The 23,423-nt window shown below is 39.7% G+C and overlaps 1 protein-coding gene across 1 annotated transcript in view; it reads right to left on the reverse strand.

The window, feature by feature from the left end:
* Positions 1-23,423, reverse strand: part of MBOAT2 (membrane bound O-acyltransferase domain containing 2) — a 100,622-nt gene that overhangs the window by 69,335 nt on the left and 7,864 nt on the right. The window contains exons 2-3 of the mRNA XM_040598936.1: positions 12,263-12,408; positions 8,634-8,711 (exon numbers count right to left, since the gene is read on the reverse strand). Of these exons, the coding sequence (XP_040454870.1) occupies positions 8,634-8,711; positions 12,263-12,408 (224 nt within the window). The remainder of the gene's footprint in view (positions 1-8,633; positions 8,712-12,262; positions 12,409-23,423) is intronic.

Raw genomic sequence — 23,423 nt, forward strand, 5'->3', positions numbered from 1 at the left:
GTCAGCATATGCCCCCTTTGTACCAAAGCAACTGAAATGGCTACAACACTTCAAAAATGCCTTATTTTGTACTGTTGTTTATTATCTTTATTAACCTTCACAAAGCTGCAGCCACTATATGATTTCTGTCCTTCCCTCTTTCTCCCTACACATACACACATATACACACACACATATATATGGCACACACACCAAAGATTCAAAGATTAAACAAATGTAAACCTTCAAAAATAAGGCAAAACTGACAGGCACTAGAAGTAAGAAAATTCTAGTTCTTTTCACTCCATTTCTGTAATTACAAAAAATATGATCAATAAAGGCCTTTCTATTCAAACATTCCAATCTTAAGAAGGATAATGTATCAAGTTATTTTTCAACTTACACTTCTATTGTGTTAAACAATGCATTGAGTTCTACCCAAGCACAGACAGCAGAGTTAGCTACCAAAGCAGAAGAACCTTTAATACCTATTTAAAACAAATACTTTCAAAAGAAATTCATAAGGATTACTAGGAAATTCCTTCACAGCTGTTTACTTCAACAGGTGCTCACTTTTCAGGTCATCGAAGACAGCCATCCATTTGTTATTGCTAACAATCCATGGCTATTTTTGTAATGGTCAAATCTTCAGCATACACAGAATCACTGCCTGGTGCAAGCCTGTTTCCATTCACACTTCTCAGAATACAAAAGAAAAGTCTGATATTTAAGTAAGCATAAAAAAAAATAATCAAACATATAACATATGCAGCCAGACTGTACACTTTGTTATTAAAAAGTAGAAAAAAACAAACAAACCACTAACCATTTCAACAAGAGAGGTGAAGCATCCTTCTGCAGAAAGTCGTAACAGTATTTCTGGTAACAAAAAAGTTTCCATGTAAAGGAAAACAGCAATCTTGCTTTCAGTACTATTAACTGACTTTTCTGTAATGCTTTGTCTGCTGAAATAGAAGTTCTCTGCATTTTTATATCCAATATGAATAATTTACTGTCTTGTAGTTCCTTGACAAGACCCCAATAAGGACCTTAACAGTACTTGGTTTCAGTCCCACAAATCACTGCTATGGCTCTTCACATAAGACTCACTATTTTAAAATCATTCTTTAACCCTGGCTAACAGAATGAGACAACATTCTGCAATCTCACTGATACTTTTGGACATAATAAAAAAAAACAACCCAGATGATCTTTTTTATATAGTGAAGATTTGCATTAGCTATTTTAACTACACCACCACTCACGCTAAAACAGATATATATGATGACCATCTGACCCTTCATAGAATCACTGAGGTTTGAAACAACAGTTGAGATCATCAAGTCCAACCATCAACCCAGGACTGTCAAGCCCACTACTAAACCATGTCCCTAAGCACCGCATCTACACATGCATTTTTTTTTAAACACCTCCACAGATGGTGATTCCACCACGTCCCTGGGCAGCCTCATCCAATGCTTGACCACCCATTTGGTGAAGAAATTTTTCCTCATATCCGATCTAAACCTCCCCTGCCACAACTTCAGGCCATTCCCTCTTGTCCTGTCCCTTGTTACCTGGGAGAAGTGACCGACCCCCACCTGCCCACAGCCTCCTCTCAGGCAGCTGTAGAGGTCCCCCCTGAGCCTCCTCCTCTCCAGGCTGAACACCCCAGCCCCTCAGCCGCTCCTCATCAGACTTGTGCTCCAGACCCTTCCCCAGCCCCGCTGCCCGTCTCTGGACACGCTCCAGCCCCTCCAAGTCCCCCTGGCAGTGAGGGGCCCAAAGCTGAACACAGGATTCCAGGTGCGGCCTCACCGGTGCCCAGTACAGGGGGACGGTCACTGCCCTGGTCCTGCTGGCCACACTGTGTCTGACACAAGCCAGGGAGCTGCTGGCCCTCCTGGCCACCCGGGCACACCGCTGGCTCACGTTCAGCCGGCCATCACCCAGCACCCCCAGGCCCTTTCCCACCAGGCACTTTCCAGCCGCTCTGCCCCAGCCTGTAGCGCTGCCTGGGGTTGTTGTGACCCAAGGGCAGGACCCGGCACTGAGCCTTGTTGAACCTCATACAACTGGCCTTGGCCCATCGGTCCCAGCTGTCCAGACCCCCCTGCAGAGCCTTCCTGCCCTCAAGCAGATCAACACTCTCCCCCAGCTTGGTGTCATCTGCAAAGTTACTGAGGGTGCACTCGATCTCCTCCTCCAGATTACTGATACAGACACTAAACAGGACTGGCCCCAACTGAGCCCTGGGGAACAGCGCTTGTGACCGGCCACCAGCTGGATGTAACTCCATCCACCACCACTCCTTGGGCCCAGCCATCCAGCCAGCTTGTAACCCAGTGCAGAGCACACCCGTCCAAGCCGTGAGCAGCCAGTTTCTGCAGGAGACGGTGCCAAAGTCCAGAGAGACAACATCCACAGTCTTTCCCTCATCCAATAAATGGGTCATCTTGTTGTAGAAGGAGATTGGGATCGTCAAGCAGGACTGGGCTTTCATAAACGCACGCTGGCTGGGCCTGATCCCCCGGTTATCCTGCACGTGCCACGTGATGGCACTGGGGATGATCTGCTCCATAACCTTCCCTGGCACCGAGGTCAGGCTGACAGGCCTGTAAGCTCCCCAGATCCACCTTCCTGCCCTTCTTGTAGAAGGGCATCACACAGCCAACCTCCAGTCTTCCGGGACCTCTCCAGCTTGCCAGGACTGTTGATGGATGACGAACAGTGGCTTGGCCACCAGCTCCCTCAGTACCCTTGGGTGGATCGCATCCAGCCCCACAGACCTGTGTGTGTCCTTTCTTAGAAGGAACTCAACAAGTGCAATCCCTTTACTTTGGAAAAAGACTTATCACTTCAAAATGGAAAACTGATTCTTTTTAGTTGATAAGTATTGAAATATGCTCCTAAATACAGCCATTCATTAGCTTTCATGTTTACTTCTAATAGGGGAGGATAAGATTTCTAGGCATGCTGTAAAAATTATACTGTTTATTAATACATATTTGATTCTTATCTATTAAAAAAGTGTTTTACTTGCTTTTTATTAAAAACTTTTTTATTATAAAATCAACAGGGTTGGGGTTTTTTTTGCATTTATTACAGATCTGGTAAGACAACAAAAACTGCTTGCAGTGACATCACAGGTTTTTTTTCAGATATGTTATTTAAGGCTTCAGAATAAGCAGATCTCATTTTCCTCCATCTTGCATTTATGCTTGGCTGATGGGTAAGAACATATTTTTCAGGTCTCAATTGGTTTCTTAAGATAAACTTATTTGAAATTATTTGCACTAACTGTAGAAACAGAAATACAGAAAAATTGTGTTTGCATATGCAGAACATATGCTGTTTACAGCTACCAATACTTGAAATCCTGAATCCAGGTATTCTCAGTGCTATGCCCACTGTCCTTTGGCAGCTACCTATGTACCAGACATTTTTATTCACGTTACATAAATAAATTACAAATTTGTAACTGAGAGGTTATAGCAGATAGCTTACACTTGCCTGGATGGCCTCATGCCTTCAAAGATCCGTAATTATATTGGCTGACTTCCAGTCCTAGATTTACTAAAAAAATGTTACTAGGAATTGATGGCATTTTTCCGTCAAACCCTTAACAATTGTTAGATATTGTTACTTTGGTCCGTTGATTTAATAATGACTAATTTTAGAAGCTGCATCAGATCCTCTTTTGCAGATAAAAATATCTTTATCCAGATCATGCATGTTCTTCATAGACTAAGACACCTGTGATCATATTAAAAGCAGACAGCAATAAAAAAACACCACAAACCAAAATAACAAGCTTACATTTACCTTGATCAAGGGCCTGTGGAAAAGACAAGTTTAAAAAAACCAGCCTAACTCATTTCAAAAAATAATTTCTGCTTATGAATGCTCTCAATTCTGAAGATACAAAGACGCATATGAAAACTTGCCAGTAACTCACAGGATAAATAAGAATAGTGTGCTTAATCCATTTAGTATTTCACTGAAATGGTAACTTTTTAAAAATATCTAACTTAGATTGCTGTGAAAATTAAATTGTAAGCTAACTGGCAGTCAAACCTATCTATCAACAAGTCATGACATTCATCATTATTAACCCCCTGACTTGACAAATTAGGTGCCTCAGTTGACATCCTGAGTGAATTAGTTCACTCCAATGAACAAAACCTTACTTGTCTCTTAAGTCAAGATTTCTAAAATCAAGCCATCAAGTCTCCTCCACCCCTCATTTACCAAATCTACTGCTTGTCAAAGCCACAGCAAGGAATGAAGGAGAAAACGGGGGCAAGGCATTGCTCTGTCGATGCACCGGCTAGGAGGGTGAAGGGAACTTAATGAGGACTGACATTCCCAAATCTTAAGGAAATGGATGCACCAGGAAGCACTTCCACAGGGACCAGACCATTTACAACTGAAGTTTGTTTACTCAAGTATCTCTTTACATTACGTTCAAACAGCTCACATACATAAGCATAGGTACAGTACAAAGAATTGTACGTGCATCAAAACAAAAACAGAACCACAGAATGGTTGAGGTTGGAAGGGACCTCTGGAAGTCATCTGGTCCAATGCCTCTGCTCAAGCAGGGCCACCTAGAACCAGCTGCCCAGGCCCATGACCAGATGGCTTCTGAATATCTTTAAGGAGAGAAATTCTACAACCTCTCACAGTCAAGAAGTGTTTCCTGCTGTTCAGACAGCACCTTCTGTGTTCAGTTTGTGCCCACTGCCCCTGGTCTAGTCACTGGGCACCACTGAGAGCCTGGCTCCCTCCCTCCAGATATTTATATACATTGACGAGATCCCCCTGAGCCTTCTCCCCTCCAGGCTGAACAGCCCCAGCTCTCTCTGCCTTTCTTCATAGGAGAGATGCTCCAGTCTCCTCCTCTTCTTTGTGGTGCTTGTGGCACACACACATCAGCTCATCATGTATTTACTGCTATTAGTTATCTCAGGTCTCTGGGTCCTTCATTAACTTACTTTTTGCAACTTAAATAAGCCCAAAACCATTTAAGTTATATTTTTTCTTTTCTAAAGCTCGAAATAAGTTCCTTAAGCCTTAGCAGTTCAGCTCTAGACTTCTGGAACCACAGAAGTATCATCCTGCAACTTTAAGCATAACACAGAAGATATCAGACATGAATAGTATGTCTATCTCTTCATATTACACTAGCACATTTAAGAAATTTAAGTAAACAGTTTAACAGGAATGACTTAAAATAAACAGATTTATTTTCTACACTGACACAGCTGGGACTTCTATATTTTGTCAGTGAAGTCACTGAGAAACTACTGTCTTCAGTGAGCCCTCGCTTCCTGTGAGTCTTACAGTTAACATTCCTTTCACAACAGGCCGAGGGACATGATTTACCAACAGTGAAATGAACAATCAAGTCAAAAGAGGAGGAGTTACCTAGAAACCTTAAAACCTTGTCATCAAATCACCTGTGCAAGTACTCCTTCCATAGTTTTTAGCTAGCAGAGGCCAAATGCTTCAAGGAAAAATCTTGTGGCATTTTGGGTTTTGTCTTTTAAGAAGAGTAGCAATTTCGCAACTATAGAAGAAACATGAGAATTTCTAAGGAAAAAAAAATATTAGCACCACATCAGTTATGAAATACAAATTTATTGGAACTGAGAACTTGTTTAAACACATTTTTCAGTTTCATAATTAACTGAGCCATGAAAGCACCAAACGAATATTAAGATAGCTTATTAAAATAAAAGATGAGAGCTTTTGAACCATTCAGGAGAACTAGTGTTATTACGCCATCTTCCCCTTACAGTAGCATCATTTAAGTAAGACTGAAGTACAAAAATAATCAATCAATTTTAGTTAAATCCAAGTCTCAGGTAACTCATTTTCTGCTAACTAACTTTATTCTAGAAGTTGCTAAAATATAAAACTAAAGTATCCTTCCTTTTAATACGGTCAGTCCATCCCTACCACCCCCGCCCCAGGTTTTACTTTTTTCTTTCTTTTTCTCCCCTCATTTTTCTGTTGTTCAGGTAAAGCTTTCATCTTTAACATACCAGGTATTGTCAAGACCAAACTGGAAGCAATAGTTGTACAAGGTTCAGTTCCTGCAGGAAAATCACAAAGGTAGGAACCTTGTAAAGTAGAGCCTTTCAAGATCCAGTGGAAATACATTAATAAAGTAAAAGAGGTTTAGAAGAGTATCAGACTTGAAAGTCTGCCTTGGAAAATGTAGTTTATCAAAAATCTCTCCTTGGTTCAGATGGTAAGGAAAGCTAGTATACCCAACGCATAGCAGCTAAATTGATAGGCAGCCTAAGAACTTCAGTTGTTTGTCTTTTGTTTAAACAATTTTTAGAGAGGATACAGAGACAGTGGAACTATATTAGGGGGTACGGGAAGCAGGAAGAAGAGGGATAATGGTTTTCGCAATCCATACACTCATGGAATCTGCAAGACAGCAGAGTAGGGCGAAGAGAGAAACTTACTTCAGCGAATGCATTTAGATCATGGACAACAATACACAAGTGCTTTTCCAATACCAAAGTCACTTGAATGCATATTGGCATCACTTATAGGTATTTGATGTTCTATAGTCTCCAAGTTTATGAACAATTCAGGTGATTTCTAGCAAGGACTGCCAGCCAATGGGTCCCTCTACTACAAAATAAATCACAAAATGGGCTGTGCAAATACTCTGATTAGCTGTATAGATACAACACACCAGTAAAACATTGACAGGGCCCTACTCCAACCCTGAGGCCTGGTGGTACCAGCAGCACCTTACTATATAGCACTTAACCTTGAACCTCCCCCAAGCTCCATGAGACACGTTTATAGCCCGAAGACAAACCTTTAGGTGGGGAGGGGAGTCATTTACATTAGTTTCTGTTCAGACTGCCAAACAGAAAGCTGCAAATAGCATTTCCATAGCAGAAAATTAAGAGCACATGGCACATTCCTTCAGTAAAAGGTACAGGCATACAGGGACACTAAGAGGCATCGCATCCCTTCTAGGATACCGTGGCAACGGAGGGAACAAACCTTGTATAATCTTGCCTGTATCGCCTATTAGAAATGGTTCCTGGAGTTTCCCGTGCAGCATGTGAACATTGTTCACAACTTGAAGAAACAAATTACTCCATTTGTAACATTTTTTGCCTCCATTCAAAGAGCTTTCTAGTTTTATCCAATGGTATGTTAACTCATACTGTGATAGAGCAACATAAGCCCAGTAATCAAATCTAGATTTTACCCTCCCAACTCTGCAGTAACTAAGAGGAACAGTGAGAATATGTACACAGTTGCATATAGCACAGGAAACATTTCAGCAGATCAGGCCATGCAGTTAAACGAGCTGGTATGCAATTGGGAGGATCAGGAACCAGTAAGTTCCCTTGTTTCAATGCTGCAATGTTAAATACACACATGCCTACCTGCCTCTCACTATTAGGGAAGTAAACCACTGCTAGATTTCCTCTTATGAGAAACCTATGTAATTTCTTATAATCAAGACCCAAGTATTCCTGGCTGGTACCTCCCTTTGCAGCATTTCACAGCAGTAATGATTGCTTTTAAACTATTAAGCTACATAAGTTATAACTTACATTGTTACATGTCTAAAGAGAAAATGGTATGAACAAGTTGCTTTAATACAACTTCTAATCAAATAAACCATTAGAATATAAACCAGCCATCCAACCAAATGAAGTTCTCTCACATCTGTGTAGTTTAAATACATCAGGCATTGTAGAAAATCCTGAAAATAAGACCCTAATATGGGATATTTCAAAGGACAATAAAATTATATTCAGTAACAGAGTATAAAGACGCAGAATGTTCTAACAGGCAGGATCATGAACTAAGGCCACCCTGCCTTTGCATTTTCTATGTAAAGCAATTTTCCTTTTTGGCTCTTTTACCAGCATCTTTCCTGACAGCCTCACATGCTTCAGGAACCTATTCAAGCAAGGATTTGCTATTTTACTAAATATTTATGCAGGAACTACACAGTGGGAATCTAATTTCGTTCTCTAGACTAGTGGAAAAGTAAAACATACACATACAGTAATAAAATAAATGTCTTTCCTGTTTTTAAGAATGATTGAAAAAGAGAAACAAGTGCCATTCTATATGGATTCAGATACTGCTAATGTAATCATACATCCAAGCAAACCCAAAATAATGTCCTATGTATGTAATTTTATGATAGCATTCTTAACTTCAGACAGCATTCACACTGCATTATTCTTACAAAACAACACCACAAATCTCACACAAATTTTGTTCCCTTCAGACATCTTCCTTCTAATAGCATTGGTTGTTGTCAAATTACATTTGTTTAGTTAACTCATTTGTGAGACACCTAGAATTATTTGTGATTAGGTAATGATGAAAAAATCAGAATGCTGAGAACACAAAAGAAGTCTCAGTGGGATACTACCAATTGTAACAAGCCTCAGATGTTCCAAAAAGCTGGCAAAAATACCCAAATAAGCAATTTTCTCTCCTGGAAATAAAACCATGGTTAGCAGAATTCAAATACTAAAATATTATGATACAACCAGAAGTATGGCATATGCGCACAGTTACAAAAAAAATCTGAACAGTAGCATTCTTGTAAAAGCAAAAAAAAATACAATTTTTGAATGGAAACTTACTTGTGCATATTTTCCACTCCTATAATGATCATGATATAGTAGGAAATTCCACTTTGTATAACAAAATGTAAGGCATACCTAGGAAAAAAATAATAGTAAACCCTCACAGAATTTTCATTAATGAAATAAGCTGCATGCATTTATTTATTTAATGTGAAATTAAAGCAGTTCAAATTTTAACTCCATCGCTGCTTCAAAAAAAACCTTTTTGTTCTATTTAGATTTTCTGCAGCCCTCCGTTTTGTTGAATTTCCCCCTTTAGCATAGCACAGGCAGCAGTAATGACCAAAACCTACAAACATACCTAGAATTCTCCAGCTCATACAGTAAAAGCTGAAAATCCTTAAAATACAAAGAATGTGTTTCATATTACTTCTACTTGACATTATTTCATGTGTAAATAACATCAATGTTTTGTGGTTCAATTTCCATACTCATCTTTTTACATGCTTGCAACAATAGGTATCTCAGATAAGGCCAACAGTATTTTGTATCAACAATATCAGTATATGGGAAGATTTCCCAGTCAACAGGAATGGTAACTCTGTCCAGTCAGTCTCTTTGCCCCGGGTCATCAATAACTGATAAAAGGGATGGTAATGATGATGGTCTCAAAAAGACAGATAAAAAAACCCTACACACCAACAACCCACAGATTTATTTCACAGAGGTGCTCTAGCCTCTTCTCCTTATTTGTTTTCCACAGCTTACCACCATAGCTACACCACCACCGTTATTTTTTTGGGGGGTGTTTTGTTACTGAAGTTATAATTCAGCAATCTAGAAGAACACTGGTGGCAAACAATTGCCAGTGATTGGGGAAAAGCATTTGATCTTCAGCAAGCCATTTCTCTTTCACTCTGATACCTTACATGCCTTAGTAGCATACTTAAACATGCTCAAGTGACATACTGATCTAGTTTTGGAATTTTCCCCATAAAGAGCAGTCAATATTCTCTTATCTTGATACTGTTTTCTTTCAGCTTACCAGCAGCAATTTCCTAATTCCACTCCTCATCTATTCACAAAGAAATGTCTTCACTTTCAACAACAAGCCCAGTTCTAGGCAGCCTAAAATCCTATGAAGTCTTCACATGATGAAGGAAAACAATTCACTTTTATATTAATTGACCTTGAAAATCTTGACTTTTTATAGAAGATCCAATCTGCATACACTCCCATGCTTCTGTACTAGCTAGTCTCACCTAAGATATGGCTACCTAAAATTCAAAAGCACATTTAATATAAGCAATTGCCAATTAAAAAAATAATTCAGATTCTTTTCATATGAGCCACCTATTAGCAACACTGTATAGCAAAGACAGGCATTAGTGAAATGACAAAAATTTAAGTTTAAAAAGTTTGCTTCTTAAACAGAGAAAGCAGCATAATAAGATAACAAAGCCCCCCAAAAATGTGAGTTGATATGGAGTACCATATCAAGACTATAATCTCTGAAAAATATTGCTCTTTCAGAGTTGTTAACAGTGGCAATATGATTGATCGTCAATTCAAAAATTAAAAGGGAGGCATTTAAATACAACATGAAGTAGTAAAGTTTAGCTACATGCAAAGGTTATTCTAGGCCTGTAATACTATTTGCTATTATCCCAAGGGAATTATCCCTTTTCTTCCTGTCCCACAACACCATCACAAGCACCAAAGGTAACTGAAAATGAGACAACATAATTAATAAATACTCTTAAAAGGGTGCAGATTCCAAACTGTTTCCCCCATTTAGGTTTGCATGAGATCACCTCCAAATCTACATTTACTATATACACTGTATGGGAGAACACTAACAGTTTTCCTCTTGTATATACATATTACAATGCAATTGAAGAGTTGTTGAAGGTGTACCGTGGGACTGTAACCTGTATGTATACTTGATTCCTTAGGGAGGAGGGAGGGGAACCGAACAAAACAAAATCCTCAAAAATCATGCTTGTATAACAAACACTTAGGCAACAGGAAAAAAGAGTTGGCACAAGTGCAACAGAATTACTAGCTTTTTAAAGAATGTGTACTTTTAACATCTCAAATTATGTTCTTACTTTTTGGCATTTTTAAAAAGCTTTTAGTTCTACAACTGTAAGAAAAAAAATCTTGCAGTAAAAAGAAAATCATTGCTAAAATAATTGCTTTAAGTATGATCCTAAGCATAGCAGAATACAGATTTCTACTATGGCATAACATTTCTCTCCGATTACCTTTCCAGGGCATATTGCTAGTGAGAGGCTTCCACAGATCTTTATTTATGTCTGCTGGGGGTGGAGGTTGTTTCTATAGTCTCCCATCCCCAAACTTCAGACATGAGTATATTGTTAATACTTTCTAATTACATGCTACAATTAATAATTTCTGTTTTCAAAGCAATGAATATGGAACGTGCTTCTAAAGCTTACACACACAGAGTAGCATCTCCCATAGCATCCTCTTCATTTAGTGCTAAGACTCGAAGTCTTTGACATCAGATCTTTCTCTCAGAGCAGAATACTATGGCCAAAAGTTTAAGAAACACATGGGAGTTACGGAATTATATATAAAGGTAAACTGTACCTGTAAATCCAAAGAAGAGAACTTACTGATTTTTCTTTGAAAGTAATATGTATCAACTAATGTTGAAAAGCCTCTACAACATGCTAATATAGAGGCTAAATCTGTGGTTTGAAATTCCTACATTTATCTATACATACTCTATGTGTGCACAGACACACGGGTGCACACTGTGTGCATCTTCCCACCTGAACAACAGCTTGACTAAATCCCCCTAGTTCAGCAATACTCTACAACAATCAGTATAAAAAGTCTTCTATACTCTTCAAGCTAAGCAAGCACTTTGTTTACCATGCAACAGAACAAAAACAGCACTTAATCTCAAGCCACCTTGGGAAGAAGAGTGCTACTTTGCAAGCTGATTTTGAAGGAAAAGAAAGTTTTTTCACCAAACTAAATGCATACCCTTTACTAGCCCTACTAACATTATGACCTGCTACACTATGAAAAGATCAAAATGTAAAAACAGCAGTCACAGAAATTTTGTGTTTAAAAAAAGAAAAAAAACCACCCAAAAACCAACCAACCAAAAACCACAACCCCCCACACACACCCCTTCAAAACATAAAAGAAAAAACCCACACACAAACTACTCTCAAATCAAGGTCAGCTCCTTTCCAGGTGTTTTATACTACTAGGAGCTTTGTAAGTACCATAGTTCTGGCCACTCTTCCCACAAAAATTCAGATGATTGCTGATATTCAGAAAAGACGCAGCAAGTTATCTCATGTAGTGAATATTTAAGAGAAATTACCTTAGTCATCACTTCTGTGCTGCGCTTCCAGAATACTTCTCAAGCAAGTTTACAGAGAAACTGGTACAAGTTAAACTGCACCTGCTCCATCCTCCCAAAACCACAGGCAGACAACATGTTTGTCAGTTGCTAGTTTGTAAATGAAGATCTTTCAAAATTTGTGCAACATGAGAAAGTTTAAGCTAATTTCTGTACATTTGCCACAGCTAAAACCCCACCAAATTAAGTAATAAGGTTCTTCATAACAAAACTCTGCTTCCCTCCAAACAAGAAATGAAAGTCTGTAAACCCCTGAAAAGAGAATTTAAGTGTAACTTACCATCCAAAACAAAAAAGTGCAAGATAAAGGCCCAAGAGGGTTGCAACAACATGTCTTATAAACGGGCTAGTTTTGCTTGAATGAAGGTATGTTCGAAACCAAATAGCCGCAAGCAAGGCAAACAGTTGGCACACTACAAAGTTGACCTGCATAAAAAAAAGAAAAGTAAGTCTCACACATTTGTGTATTAAAAATTAACACAAATATCCGCACATTATTACCAATTTGCAGAATCTTTGGCTCTGCCATGGCTCTTACCCTTGCATGTCAGCCTCAAAGAGCTGCTCCAGAGAGCCCCACCCTTTTAAAAGTACAAACCAGCGCTCCCTGAACATCTAAGAAAAGATACATGAAAACTGTAGAGGCAATGAATCAAGAATATTCTGTGCAAGAATCAAGAAAAAAAATTTTTTCCTGTAAAATTTCTATACACCAAACCACATTATCACCCATGGAATCATTTCTACTCTCCCAGTAATGTGAAGACCTGGGTTAGGGTTTTATTTGTTCTTTTTTCTAAGTGAGCGTGACTTGGAAATTCCTATCAGCTACACGAATCACTGGCAGATCACTTCAGTGGCCTGTGCAGAAGCAGGGCTCAAAGTTTTTTTCGGTGGTATGTAATCAGATAAACAGCTTGGTTGCACACTGGGTTTTCTTGTACATTCAAGCAGGATAGTTTCAGAAATTCCTCCTCCCTTCAGGCCATTTATTCTAGAAGATAGAAAGTCTCTTGTATATGAAATATTTAAAGATGTTAGGGCACTGAAAGCACAAGTGGAATTAAAAAACCCAAACCAGTGAGTCAAAAGAATCCTTCTGACTGTGGCCTGAAAAAAAATTAACAGTAAGGGCAGAAATAATTTCCTCAAACACAGCAACTGCTACCAAACCAGCTTAATCTACAAAAAGCCAGATGAATTCCTGTATTTAGAAAAGAACATTTCCTACTCCATGGATTTCTTTTTTCTTCCATAGAGAACTGCCTAAAAATTTTCTGTATCTAACAGTAGCATTCCAAATCATCACAAGCAACAGCTTGGGGACCACTGCTTCAGGTCATAAGCACTTCCACACAAGAAACTTGCACGTACTGCATGCTTGACCAGTCCTTAGTACAACAGTGTTTTAGCCTGTTTGATGTCACTTAGCTGAAATACATACTTAATCTTAATACCACAGGGTACAATGACAATACTATTTTTATGTTCGTGACAGCAGGCCCGATACTTATGTCTGCAGCAACACAGTGCACACCTCTAGTACTATTATTCAGCTAGGTCATTCCTTCAGGTGATAACAGGTAAGAGAGTATGCAAACATGGGTCTATTTTAAGTCGAATCTAAATAACACCACCCACCTGCAGAACTCTGATCTTTGTACAATGGCATAGATTCCCCATTTGCAAATCCCTTTTTCTGAACCACTCTAAAACCTTCCGTAATACCAAGTTACACAAGCGTTAAGTGCTAGCAGAGAAAGAGGCTCAGAGGGCAGGGCTCCTCTTCTTACCACAAGCAGTTCCCTAAACTAAACTAAACAGTCATGTACACTTTGCCATATATTCTCTTACTCCCACATTTCCATTATGCTTTTAACAGTATTTGAAAAATGCTAAATAAATGAGATATTCTTTCAGGGCATAACTTGACCTATTTTCTCTCCTTTATAAGCAATGATGCAAATGAAACAGAGCGAGGTTTATAACTCAGGATGAGTCTATGGATTTAGTGGAAAAGTTTCATACAAAACAGTGAAGTTTAATGAACCACTGAAAGGGAACTGATAATGTTTTAAAAGAGAGCAAGCAAGAAAAATTAAAGCTAATTAACTATGAATTCAGTATCAACATTTGTTTGGGGTATTTATTACAGAAATTATGCTATGTGTACCACAGAGTATGTTTCTGACTTGGAACTTGCACCCCTAGCCAGACTACAAGGGGGAGGAAAACACAGAAGATTGGGACAGATACAAAGTGAAGCTGAGGTGAAAGGCAGATGGAAGAAATTGGCATGAATACCTGTCTGTAAGTGGACATTAGCATTGCTGGTTTTACTGAACGTCCACACATCACTGCTGTGGCTGCATTACAGATTATTTACCAATTGGTGTCTCATGATGCCCTTTTTTTCCCCCAGATTACCCCTCAAAGCAAAGTAGCAAAACCTAGGGAAGATGAAAGTTATCACCAGGCTCCTACTATTACCATGGCAAAGGGTAGAAGTGCTTGGCATCTATGACCTGTGTCATCATCATCTCTATAGGAGCAGGCACAAGCAAAACAAGAAACCTTGAATTTCACAATTCAGGATAAACCCGGTAGGTTTAGGAATCCAGAAAAACCTTGTTCAGAACATGCAAAAAGAATCCAAGAAAGATGCCCCCCTCCTCACTCCCTACCTGCTGACTCCTTTCCTGGGCACTTGCTCTTGCTTTAGCTATTTACTCAAATGACCAAATCCATATCTGAAAAACAATATCCCATTAAATTAAAAAAAAAACACCCGAACAACCACAAAACACAACAAGCACAACAGAAAGCCTTCCCTAGTAAGAGTATTTTGAGAACAGAAATAAAATGGAGGAGTTCATAACTTTAGACCAAGCCCACAAGCAAAACTTCCAGGGATATCAATTCATAGTGTTGGTGTTTTAAACACACAACTAAATGACTCCAGGAACAAGCTTGTTCCAAAAGCCTTCCTCACAAGTGACTAAAACTATCAGTGGGTATTTTTAAACTGCTCTTCCCAAAAAATGCACACACATATGCAGATTCGGATACATAAAAGGTCTTTCCACAATGTTCACACACTACCCTGCATACCTTCTCTACTCTTGCCAATCCAATCCTTACACTTGCCTTACAGCACACCAAAATGCAGATTAAAAAGCACCAACAGTTTTGCAGACCTGTATCACATTGAATCCTCCCAAAGCTTTAAATACATACTTGTAAAACTAAACTGTGGAGCAGTTAAGACTTGAAAGCAATGCAACTTCAATTTAGCCTTTATACATACCTACTTCTGATAATATTCTTTCTGCTGCTTTATTCCATTCTTTCCAGCAGGATTTCCAATTCATTCAGCAAATGGACAATTGCCCATTTTTTGCCCTCAACCCATTAAATGCTTACCATCTGCATCCTACTCTGAACATAAAACCCTTATATTTCCCCATAGACATGTCTATGCAGATCTGTCCATCACATGGGGAGACTGCATACAACAAATGCGAACTCTGCAATAACTTTACACTTCAGTATTCCTACTCTAAAGGTGGGTGACTGGCACACAATGATGAGAACCCCAACGGCAAAATAAATGCCCACAAACTTTGGTTGCCCAGTTTCAAACACTCAGTGCCTAGTTTTCCAGTCGGTGCTTTCAACAGAACTTTAACTGGAGATGTCCTTTGAAAATACAACTTCAGCTGCTATTTTGAATATCCAGCATGCCTATAAATCAAGTCCAAAGTATCGGAAAATGCAAGCAAAATTTAAAATCATCACTGCCACATATTTTCATAATATTGTTTCTTCAGATCACTAAATCTCTAGTTTACTGGTGATTTGTATTCCAAGTAAGGGAAGGAGCTCATACAGAACAATTTGTGACCACTACTGGGCTGTGTTAGTCACATAGGTAATTCTCATCTGAGGCTTCTTCTGACTTCTGACCATCTGCTATCACAGGCCATATTCGCTTGCTAAACATTTTGAATACCTGAATTCTTACATTTTTTACAAGAAATGGAAAACACAGTATTTCTACCACAAAGTCAAAGCTTATCAATCAAAAAAACCTGTGGCTTTTAGTCCAGAGCACATGTTTCTACCACTTCAGCTATAAGAAATATGTACTCAGTTTCACAGGGAAATAAGATCAATCCCTTGTCAATACTATAAGGGGTAGAAAGAGAAACAGACTGTGGGCTGTCCTGGTTTCAGCTGGGATAATTTTCTTCTTAGTAGTTAGTACAGTGCTGTTTTGGCTCTGATCTGAGAACAATGCCGACAGCACACTGATGGTTTTAGTTGTTGCTGGGTGATGTTTATACTAAATCGAGGACTTTTCAGTTCCTTGGGCTCTGCCAGCCAGAGGGCTGGAGGGGCACAGAAAATCGGGAGGGGACACAGCCAGGACAGGTGACCTGAACTAGCTAAAGGGATATTCCGTACCATAGAACATCACACTGAGCATACACAAGCTGGGGGAAGGAGGAGGAAGTGGGGGAACATCTGACATCATGGCATTTGTCTTCCCAAGTAACCATTACGCGTAACACAGCTCTGCTGTCCTGGGGATGGCCGAACACCTGCCTGCCCGTGGGGAGTGGTGAATGAATTCCTTGTTTTGCTTTGCTTGCATGCACGGCTTTTGCTTTACTTATCAAATTGTTCTTATCTCAACCCTCAAGTTTTACATTCCTGTCTGATTCTCCTCCCCATCCTTCTGGATGAGGGGGAGTGAGCAAGCGGCTGCGTGGTGCTTGGTTGCTGGCCGGGTTTAAACCACAACAGGGCTCCTAAATTCTATCACATGCACTTCCAACTCCAGCAGCAAGACAATGCGTGTTGATGTACAATGTAGATGGACAATCTGCACTGCATTTCGGTTCAAATCAGGATAAAGCTTCTGAAGCAAGCCTCCCAGTCGTCCTCACTGCACATGCTGGTGTGCATTGTACAGTGGTACTTGAATATATAAACCTGATTTCTTTTAAGCTAAACTGAACTAAAAGGTCTGCTCCAAAGGCGAGTGGACATTTAGCCTGTGGACTGACCTAAGCAAAAGCAGTACTTCCAAAATTACTATGGCACCAATGTTGGATCCTCAATGCCAACCACTTCATTCCACAGAAACATTTCTCCTGTACTGCACTACTTCCTGAAGTACACAAAGCCAAAAATTAACATTCAGCTGTTACCTTATTACGCCTCCCATCTTTACTTGCATTGACCAGTATGGAGCTGACATACACTTCCACTGTACCCACACACAGACACGTGAAGAACTGAAGATACAAAACTTGCCATAAATAGAGCACAAAAACTATCTGACTTCCTAGAAGATAAATGGAACAGCTAGTCAGATAACAAGTGAGCAGGAGCAAGGACAAAGCTGGACATCATCTCAAAAGCTTCCACAAAAAACAGGTGCTTAACCAAGCAGTTACGTTGTTGGCAAATGTTATATACAGTAACTTCAACATCCAGGAATGGTATACTTGCATACCTTTTGAAAACTTATGTCAGGTTCTTAAAATATTGTGAGTATGGGCAAAATACAACTTTACACACCTCATGACTTGGTCGGATGTGAGCAGAATATCCACAAAGAACAAAGACGACACATTCCTAAAAGCTGCATGATTCATTCCTCAAGCCAAATTGTAACATGCCTCCTCCAAGTCATAAAACCTGTTCTAATAAGCAGCTTCAGTTTTGTAGAAGAAATAAAAAAACCCTGATCCACTTAAAGCTGAGACACTGCATCAGAGAAAATTGTAATGCAGACACATAGAATAGCAAGTTTCACCCTCAATAGTTATAATTTAGCACATGTATAAGAAAATAATTTTTTACCTACTGAGGTACAGGTCATATCAATAGCTCAGCTTAGGAGAGTAGCATCTCAAAGTCCCCTACAGAGTGCAATGTGTAACAAAGTTACACGCACATGTTGGAACTAGAGGATTTTAAGGTACCTTCCAACCAAAACCCATGCTTCTATGATAATGCAAATTAACAGCATTGATTGTTCAGCAATGATTGATGTAGGTCTGTGTTAAATACAACTTAAAACACACTAAAGTATTACAAAACCTGCTGCATATATTCTAGCAACTGAAAAATTAAATCCACTATTTGGTGCAAGACCAGTTGAACAGCCAGCGCAGTTTATAGGCACACTTTGTGCCAAATGTAACATGAGCATAAATTCAGTTTCAATGGTTGGAGCAGCTACATAAAATGGAAATCATTATATCAGAGAATCACAAAGTGTTTGGGGTTGGAAAGGCACCTCTGGAGATCATCTAGTCCAACCCCCTGCTAAAGCAGGGTCACCCACAGCAGGTTGCACAGGATCACGTCCAGGTGGGTTTTGGATGCCTCCAGAGAAGGAGACCCCACAGCCTCTCTGGGCAGCCTGTGCCAGGGCTCTGGCACCCTCCCAGTACAGAAGTTCTTCCTCACATTCAGGTGGAACTGCCTGTGTTGCAGTTTGTGCCCGTTGCCCCTTGTCCTGTCGCTGGGCACCACTGACAAGAGCCCGGCCCCATCCTCTTGGCACTCGCCCTTCAGACATCTGCAGGCATTGGTAAGGTCCCCTCTCAGTCTTCCCTCCTCCAGGCTGAACAGGCCCAGCTCCCTCAGCCTTCCCTCACAAGGGAGATGCTCCACTCCCCTCAGCATCCTCGTTGCCCTCCGCTGGGCCCTCTCCAGTAGTTCCCTGTCCCTCTTGTACGGGGGGAGCCCAGCACTGGACACAGCTCCCCAGACGCAACCTCACTGGGGCAGAGCAGAGGGGACAATGACCTCCCTGATCTGCTGCCCGTGCTCCTCCTAATGCACCCCAGGGTCCCACTGGCCTTGGCCACCAGGGCACACTGCTGGCCCATGGGCACCTCGCTGCCCACCAGAGCTCCCAGGCCCTTCCCCGCAGAGCTGCCTCCCAGCAGGCCAGCCCCAGCCTGTACTGGTGCGGGGGGTTATTCCTGCCCAGGGGCAGGACCCTCCACTTGCCTTTGCTGAACTCCATGAGGTCCCTCTCCGCCCAGCTCCCCAGCCTGCCCAGGTCTCGCTGAATGGCAGCGCAGCCTGCTGGGGTCTCAGCCACTCCTCCCCGTGCTGTGTCACCAGCAAAGGTGCTGAGGGGACACTCCGTCCCTTCACCCAGGGCACTGGTGAATCGGTTGGACAGGACTGGACCCAGTGCTGACCCCTGGGAACACTGCCAGCTACAGGCCTCCAACTATCATTATTATACTATTAACTGCATTAAGCTATCTACATAACAAGTTTTCCATTTGCATTATTTGTGCAAAAGCTAACAGTTTATGATAAAACTTTTAAAGACACTTATTCTAGTCTTTTAAAAATCTAAATGTAATTCATGCCATGCGTTTGCAAAAACAAAGTTATTTCCTAGGAAAAAAGTGTTTGAGGTTATCAATTCTTTACATAAATCAAAAAAAAAGTCACTATATGCCACAGGGATTTTCATCAAGAGGAAATTTTGGCAAAACTTTTCATTTGAACAGCTAGAATTCTTCAACCTTCTGACAATAGGCAGCATCTTTAATAAACCATTGAAGAAATTTTTTAAGTCCACATTAAAAAGAAATATAGAAGAGATTATCTCTCCTATTAAACTAATTTTTAATACAATTTTTATCCACTAATTCAGACTTCAGGCTAAGATTCCTCTTCCCATCAGCTATATTTTAATATCAAAAACCAATCATTGCAGCCAAGCTGTCCAGAATCCTGCTACTTCACAGCACAGAAGGCACTGGCCTCATTCAGAAAAGCAGCCTAGGCAGCAAGGGAATTTTACTGATACAGAAAACTCCCAAGTGGATAGCACAAATTAATCGTACAGGCCCGCACAGCCTACAATCCAGTAAGCAGCAGCAATATTGGTTGTATATAGTTTTGCTTACTAGCTCTAGCAAGGCACTGAGAGGCAGTCGGAAGAATTAAGTACCTCAGAAGAGAAACAGTCATGTAGTGGTTGGAGCACCAAATAAGATTCAAGAATATTGCACGTTGCCTCTCTTCTGCCAACGACCCACACAAACTCGTTCAGAAGTTACCTTACCTTTGTGCTGCTTTATTTTCTCATTTTTAACAAATCTTCTCTGACGAGAAGAAAAAAAAATTATTCAAATCTATAAACTACAATGAATGCCTGTGGCCTGGATAACACACCCTGGATGAATTAAAGCTGATGTGGCTTTTTTGGTTGGTTGGGTTGTTTGTTTGGGTTTTTTTTTTCTTTCTTTTTTTTCCCCTTCATTTTGTGGCATTTTTTTAAGCTATTCTTTAAAAACAAGGCAGTTTAGTTCTTATAGCTGATGAAATATACTTTGGGAAAAGATTACCCAAACATAAGCAGAAGCACTGAAGCCTATGTGATCACGTACAGAGCCTAAACCAACCATTTTAAGATGCAAGACATTTCATAGTAACAGTCAAGGACCTATGGAGGCAACCATCTTGCAGCCAAAGATTTAGGGGTTTCTCCCCATTTTGCCAGACTATGTTTCTTCCATGGAATTCAGTTTTTCTGAGCTGCATAATGTCAGCATTACTTGTTTCCCTGTCTATAGTCATTTTTTGTCCCCACTCTACCAGGGAAACAACATTACCACACATGCTTCCTGCTCCATTTCACAGGGCTTGTGAGTAAGGTGCACTGAGCAGCACACCTATTCCCCCACCCTTAGACCTCTTTTCAACAACTATCATTAGTAGAGAGAAGAGACATTTTAAACAGATGTTCTAGCATATGATCTACACAAACACTTTGAAAAAAACGCTTGCAAGAGCTAGGAGATCAAGACAGAAGAATGTACATTTTGTTTAATAAGAAGCACTGATCTTCAAGATAAGGCTTTGATTTTTTTCTGTATCTGTAGGGCTATTTTAGCAGTAACACTTTAAATACTAATTCCTCCAAGCATCATATTTGTTAACACATATTTGTCAAAAATTGCCAAACTTTATCACAATTAATGAAGCCTTGGTTGTGCCTTCCTTCTCAAACATCAGTATTTTCTTGTTCCTGCTGTGAGTTAGGTCAAAACAATTTTCCTTTTTCATCAAAACAGTCAGCTGAGTAATTAAAAACATCTACAAATGGTCACAAAAAGTTACTTATAACACAGGAGAGCTGATGTTTCTCCACAGCAACGAGACAGCAATACAGATGGATCTTATGTTCAATTTCTAACCTTCATCCAGTATAAAAAGATCAAACAGCTTGTACAATTATCTAATAATTATCAAGTGCCAAATCACTAAGAATTGAGGAGTAAGAATAACTATGATTTGAAACCAATGATTAATTTTCCATCTATTTCCTGAAAATTGCTGCACTGATACTAAAAGTAAAAAGAACAATTTCCACAGTAAAGCTGAAAAAAGCAATTCTATGACAAGAATCAAAATCAAAGTGTTTGGTAATTTTCTTCAATTTATTGGGAAATATCAGAAAGAGGAGTCCAGAAACACTGGCACAAGTATCTGATAGAGTTGAAGAATACTTGAGAGTAATTCAGAGAATCTTTCTTCTCTGACAGGAAGAAAGAGGCATTCCTCGTTCAACTTAAAGATCATAAATGTTGTGGCAATGCTTTCAAATGCATTTTTGATTCAAATAATAACCAGCACCTTACCTGATGAAAACAGTAAATTAACAGGCCTGCTCTGAAGTCTCAACCTCACTTCATGGGTGAAATATGACAAAATAGAGAATAAGGCGCAGTGGTTATTTTGGGGTAGTATCAGTATGGGAGATGTTAATGTTAAGGTAGTGTATTCTTTATAGCAATGACTGCGTTTTACAGCACCTAGTGTGAAGGGACACTCGTTTTCATATAGGACTTCCAAACACAGCCACTCTAATAGCAGTCACTTCCTTGAAGTGCATACACTAAACATCTGTGTTAGTCAACTCTAACAACTGGCAAAAGCTTTTTCATGTTGCACAAATATACTTCAATTTCACATGAATTTACTGGCACCTGTAAAGACTTATTCATCAGATTATGAACACTTTCTTTCCAAGCTGATTTCAGGCCAAAACATCAAAAATTGTCATGACATACGTTAATAACAGTACTTCTATTTCCAGTATTAACTTCAAATTTCTAATTTCTAAGTCTTAAGTATGCTGGAGAGAGTGAAGAATATGATGCAGACACTAGTAATCTGGTTTGTGCAACAAATGAGCATCAAATCCAATAAGCTTTTTCAAACAGGGCATACTAAATCATCACACTAAGAAAAACTGTACAACTAAAGATGTAAAATGAAACATTAACATACAAATTTTATCGTGAAAACAACCAAACCTAATTCATTAAGGACAGGAAGACATCAGCTGAAGTGTGTTCTCTCCAATAGGCTCTTAAGGATTCAGCATTACAGATAAAGAGCTGTCACAGGTAACACCTATTTATTCACAGGAATAGCCGAAGTCTAGGAAGCAAGTTTGGTTCAAAGGTGAAAACTGGACTAAGAATGCTGACTTGGGGTTTTTGCTTGTGTATTTTGTTTTGTTTTCTTCTTTCATGAAAAAACAATAAGGACCTAAAACACTTGCTTCTGTTAAGCAAAAACTGGTTTGTCCAGTTACGAGTCACAGAACTCAGACTACCAGAGAAGAAGGGTTTACAACATCAAAACACAACAGCCTGGCATTATGTTGGCAAAACACAGTTTCAAAGACCAACTCAGCTACTGTTTTCCAGAAGTGTGGTTTTCTGTCACACACTGATGGTGCACATGCACATAGCAATTAACCTCAAAATCTCTACTCTCCACCACATGATTATCAGCAACATAGAGGACACAGATGTTTTTGAACAAGTTTTTATTTTAATGCTCAGAGAACTACTACAGTGCCTGAAATTTCATAAAAACTTTACAAGTTACTTTCCTAGCTGTTTAAAAATAAAGCAAAATAACTAACACCTATGGAGGTATCCTTCTCAAACACAACCAGAAACAGACACTTCCCATTAAGATCTACCTCAGTACTTCATATTCTGCTGATATATGAGAAACTGAATCCAGCTTAAAATAAGCAACAAAACATAGGAAGTAACACTTTCTCATACATACAGCCTGCAGGAATCCAGTAACAGCAGCACTCATTTTAATTAGCAAATAAAACAAATATATCCATTTTTAAAATGGTCAGCTTCTCAGTGTTCTCCATGGGATGGAATGGGGGTGGAGTGGAGGATAAAAAAAGAAAAAGGACTTCACCACACACTCCCTTGAATGAACCCAGTCAGTCTCTACTTCTCCACGTCTATTCTCCTGCTCTTCCCAATTCCAGAATCATCTGCATGAAATCAGCCACCTACAAAGTCTCTGAACACAACAGCAGTTCCGTAAACATTTGCAATACACAGCAA

Source organism: Falco naumanni, chromosome 6, assembly GCF_017639655.2.
Source record: "Falco naumanni isolate bFalNau1 chromosome 6, bFalNau1.pat, whole genome shotgun sequence".
NCBI lineage: Eukaryota > Metazoa > Chordata > Aves > Falconiformes > Falconidae > Falco > Falco naumanni.